Source organism: Scylla paramamosain, chromosome 40 (assembly GCF_035594125.1).
Source record: "Scylla paramamosain isolate STU-SP2022 chromosome 40, ASM3559412v1, whole genome shotgun sequence".
Taxonomy (NCBI): Eukaryota; Metazoa; Arthropoda; class Malacostraca; order Decapoda; family Portunidae; genus Scylla; species Scylla paramamosain.
In genome coordinates this window covers 13,256,604-13,261,603 of record NC_087190.1, presented here as the reverse complement: position 1 = coordinate 13,261,603, position 5,000 = coordinate 13,256,604, and the positions used below count along the sequence as shown (strand labels likewise).

Here is a 5,000-nt window from a genome sequence, read left to right as displayed (position 1 = left end):
GGCTTTATTTATTTATTTATTTATTTATTTATTTATTTCATCTTATTTTATTCTATTTTGTTATTTATAAACGAGTTGGTAACGAGAATACATTACTGGGTGAATTAAGCCACTATTAATTACTGTTTTGTTAGTGAAGTGTGTCTATTACTAATTGGTAAACACACACACACACACACACTCTCTCTCTCTCTCTCTCTCTCTCTCTCTCTCTCTCTCTCTCTCTCTCTCTCTCTCTCTCTCTCTCTACAAGAATAACAGCAGATATTTCTCTCTTAGTTTACGAATAGAAAAAAAAACAACGATAACAACAAGAATGGTAATAATCATTATCGTCATCATCAGCTAAGGTTGTTTTGCTTGTCATGTCACTCAAGGGCAACCTCTCTCTCTCTCTCTCTCTCTCTCTCTCTCTCTCTCTCTCTCTCTCTCTCTCTCTCTCTCGGCGGCGTAGCACAAAGGATAGTCAGAACAGCAATACCAGAGAGAGAGAGAGAGAGAGAGAGAGAGAGAGAGAGAGAGAGAGAGAGAAAGAAATATCACACTATGGTTTCTTAAAAAAAAAAAAAAATATATATATATAAAAAACTGAAAATAAGCAAGAAAAAATAAAGAAAAAAAGTCTTACCTGGAAATAGCAACACACACACACACACACACACACACACACACGAACGCACACACAGGTTGAAGGTCAGATGGCGGGCACTTCTTCGTTAGACTGGAACAGAGAGAGAGAGAGAGAGAGAGAGAGAGAGAGAGAGAGAGAGAGAGAGAGAGAGAGAGAGAGAAAGAGAGAAATTAGTATCATTCTTCTAACTCATTTCTATATCATCACCTACTATTTAATTATCATTCACGTAACTACTAATATAAATACGTACTGTGCATTATTCTAAGTATATATCAATTCATCTATACATTTCTTTCTCATTGCTAATAAAAAAAAAACTCGTAATATTTCTCCCCAGTGTTTGTAAGTACGTGTTTTTTGCTTCCCTCATGCTGGCCCTGAAGATTTTGCTTTGTAAATGAGATGTAGATGCGGAACTAGTCTTTGCATCAGCTCCTTAAGGATTCCTCTAGTATATGTTAGTATTTGTGTATACAGTTTATTTTCTCTTCTTTTCTCTCTTCAGCTATATTCGTTATGTCCCTACACCATTTCAAGACCTCCATCATATCACCTCTTCTTCTTTTTCAATTTCAAAGCATCACTGAGACAGGCAGCATTAAGGCACCATCATTACAGATAAGTTAAGTTTTATCTATATATTTTCTCTACCCAACCTTAATATTTCAACCCAATGTGTCTATATGTTACGAATTTTCTTACTTCCCTCATGGCTAACCTTAAAAATTTTATTCAGAGCACCCTTGCCATATCCCCTGTACCATTTCAGACCTTTATCAGATCCCTTCTTAATCTTTCCAAGGTCAAAGCAGCACTGAGACAACACCCAACCCAGCACTCAACACCCAGGCAGCACGAGGCAAGGGAACCAGCAGGTCACTCACTGGAAAGACTGGTCCTCACATCCACGGTGTCCCTGAAGCCCTGTGCTGGAGGTCCGTGCTGGCTGTGTGTAGCGGTGTGTGTCTGGTCCGCCTGTCTCGTCTGTGCTTCTACGGGGGATGCGATGTCTGTGAAATGAAGAAGAGGAGGAGATTAAGTAAAAAAAGGGAAGGTGATGGGATGAATTGAGTGTAGGAGAGGAAATATGAAGGTTAGATGGAGAGGAGAGAGACAAAGATGACTACGAGGAGTTTCAATGGAGGAAATTAATCGCTGTAGTGAAGATAGCATGTTCCGAGTGGTGGAGGAGGAGGAGATTAGGTAAAAGGGAAGGTGATGAGATGAATTAAGTATATTAGAGGAAATATGGAGAGGGGAGGTTAGATGGAGAGAAAGTAAGATGGAGGAAATTAATCGCTGTAGTGAAGATAGCATGTTCCGAGTCGTGGAGGAGGAGGAGATTAGGTAAAAGGGAAGGTGATGAGATGAATTAAGTATATTAGAGGAAATATCGAGGAGGGGAGGTTAGATGGAGAGAAAGTAAGATGGAGGAAATTAATCGCTGTAGTGAAGATAGCATGTTCCGAGTGGTGGAGGAGGAGGAGATTAGGTAAAAGGGAAGGTGATGAGATGAATTAAGTATATTAGAGGAAATATGGAGAGGGGAGGTTAGATGGAGAGAAAGTAAGATGGAGGAAATTAATCGCTGTAGTGAAGATGGCATGTTCGGAGTGTATGAGACGAGAGACGAAAATGAGTAGGATCAGCGTTAGATTAGGGAAATATTAAAAGATAAAGGAGAAATGACTGGCTGAATTGAGTGCTATACGAAAGAGGAGAGACAGAGAAGAGGAAATAAGATGAAGAGAAGGTAAATGTATTGAATATAGGAAAGAGGAAAATTAAAAGATGAAGGGGGGAATAATGACATGACTGACAAGGAAAATAAGGATGAAAGGAGAGAAACTAAATAACTGATAAATGAATACTTTCACACGAGGCAACCCACACACCTTCCTCCATGTACTGTGTCAAGGCAAGTTGTTTGGCCCTAGACTAGAGAAATGTATGGATGAGGCTAACTGGACACAGGCAGGCGCGCTTCATACAGGGAGTGCCACGTGTAGCCATCCTGACGTCCTGCACCAACCCTTGTGAACCTCCTGATGATGATTTTCACAAGTCAGCGGAAAAATTACTTACCTGTTGTGAAAGTGACTTGTTTTAATTACTCAACTTACTTAGGTACGTACACACACACACACACACACCTTTCTGTGACAGGAGCGCCTTCACAAATTCCACGTCGTCTTTATCCCCGTGAATGTGACCACCTTGCACTGGGTGGAACTGGTGGTGGTGATCGTGGTCGTGGTCGTGGTCGTGGTGGTGGTCGTGGTGGTGGTGGTCGCCGTGGTGGTGGCCATGCTGGAGGAAGTGGTCGTGGTGACTCTGTACACCAAACTTGATGAAATCAGACGCGCCGTCCTCCCCTTGACCTTGCTGTGACCCAGTGTGACCTTGTGTGTGATCTGCCGTGGCGGAAAGGTCTGCGCTGTGCTCTTGTGCTTCGGTGTGGCCTTGCTGGGTGTGACCTGCCACGGAGGGCCCCGGGCTGGCAGGCTGCTCATGGTGACCTCTCTCGGGGTGACCCGAGATGGACAACGTTTTTGTGTGACCTCCTTGTTCACTGTGGTCATCTTGGTGAGTATGACCCGGCTGTGACTCAACGTGACCTTGTGACCCAGAGTGAGCCGAGAATGATAACGTTTTTGTGTGACCTTGCTCACTGTAGTGAGTATGACTCAACTGTGACCCAGTGTGGCCCTGTGACCCAGTAGGACTTTGATGTGTTTCGGTATGACTCTGTGACCCAGTGTGAATGTGTGACTCGGCGTGACCCGAGATAGAGAATGTTTTTGTGTGACCTCCTTGCTCACTGTGGCCATCGTCTTGGTGAGTGTGATTGATTTGTGACCCAGTGTGACCTTGTGACTTGGCATCATGCGAAAATGAGGAAGTTTTTGTGTGGCCTTGTTCACTGTGGTCACCGCTTTGGTGAGTGTGGCCGTGGTGTGACCCGATGTGACCTTGAGAGCTTGTGTGACCCTGCTGGCCGTGACCTGCCATGGAGGACCAGGGGCCGGCATACTGCTGATGGTGACCTCCCTGATTTAAGAGACCTGGTCCAAAGACACTTGAGAATATCTTCCGGAGACTTCCACGAAGACTGTGAGCCGAGTCTTGGACACTGTGACCTTGTGCAGGGTGAGCGTGACCCCCCAGCTGACCATAACCCGATTTCCTGAACGTTTGACCTTGCCCTGAGTGAGTGTGACCTTCATTCTGGTGGTGACCTGATAAGTGGAAGCTGTGACTTCTTGTGGGGGTGGAAAAGTTGTAACTTCCTTCGTAGCTGTGACCTCGGTGTGACCAGGACGAGGAGTACCTTATGTCCCAATACGGGTGAAAGAAGAAGGCGTTGGAGAGGAGGGGGAAGAGGACGAGGAGGAAGAGGAGGGGGAGGAGGAGGAGGAGGAGGCGGTGCGGCTGGAGCATTGTGGCGCGTCTCAGTCTTCTTCAGCTACCCTCAGGCCTGTTAGGAGGAGGAGGGGGAGGAGGAGGAGGTATTAGTAGGAGGAGGGGGAGGAGGAGGACGAGGAGCAGGTTAAGGTGAGGTCATGGTACGTCTTTATGTGTGTGTGTGTGTATGTGTGTGTGTGTGTGTGTGTGTGTGTGTGTGTGTGTGTGTGTGTGTGTGTGTGTGTGTGGGGAATGTTAATGTAACCTTGCCACGTCCTTCCTTGGAAAAAAATGCGAAGTAGTAGCAGTAGAAGTAGGAGGAGGAGGAAGAGGAGGAGGAGGAGGAGGAGGAGGAGGAGGAGGAGGAGGAGGAGGAGGTCGTGAGGAGAGTAGGAAAGAATATACAGAAGCAGAAGGAGGAGGAGAACAAAATAATAATGATAAATAAACTAATCAATAAAATAGAAAAAAAAAGTAAAAGGATTGAAGGAAGGAAGGACGAAGACGAAGAAGAGGTGAAGGACACAAGCAGAAATAAATGAAAATAATAAGAAAGGACCTTGAAAAGTTTTCCTATTAGTTCTAAGACAACACGAGAGAGAGAGAGAGAGAGAGAGAGAGAGAGAGAGAGAGAGAGAGAGAGAGAGAGAGAGAGAGAGAGAGAGAGAGAGAGAGAGAGATATGTGGAGGCTCTTCTGCCCTAAGCAAGAAGACACGAGACAACACACACACACACAACACACACACACACACACACACACACACACACACACACACACACACACACACACGGAGAGAAGTAGGAAAATTTATTTATCTTTCATCTAAATTATTGTTATTATTGCATCTCATTAACATTTCCGATCACAATTATTTTTTTTTAGTGACAAGGATTACAGTGAACAATGAAAACTTAAAGAAAACAAAAGAGAAAGAGTCAGAATTAACACACGAACACAAG

At 44.5% G+C, this 5,000-nt stretch overlaps 1 protein-coding gene across 1 annotated transcript in view; it reads right to left on the bottom strand.

Annotated features, from left to right (window-relative positions):
- Positions 1–3: 3 nt before the first annotated feature.
- The window catches only part of LOC135092492 (filaggrin-2-like), a 6,372-nt gene continuing 1,375 nt past the window's right edge, over positions 4–5,000 (bottom strand). The window contains exons 2-4 of the mRNA XM_063991060.1: positions 2,788–4,112; positions 1,519–1,644; positions 4–721 (exon numbers count right to left, since the gene is read on the bottom strand). Coding sequence (XP_063847130.1) covers positions 717–721; positions 1,519–1,644; positions 2,788–4,075 — 1,419 coding nt within the window. The 5' untranslated portion in view covers positions 4,076–4,112 and the 3' untranslated portion in view covers positions 4–716. The remainder of the gene's footprint in view (positions 722–1,518; positions 1,645–2,787; positions 4,113–5,000) is intronic.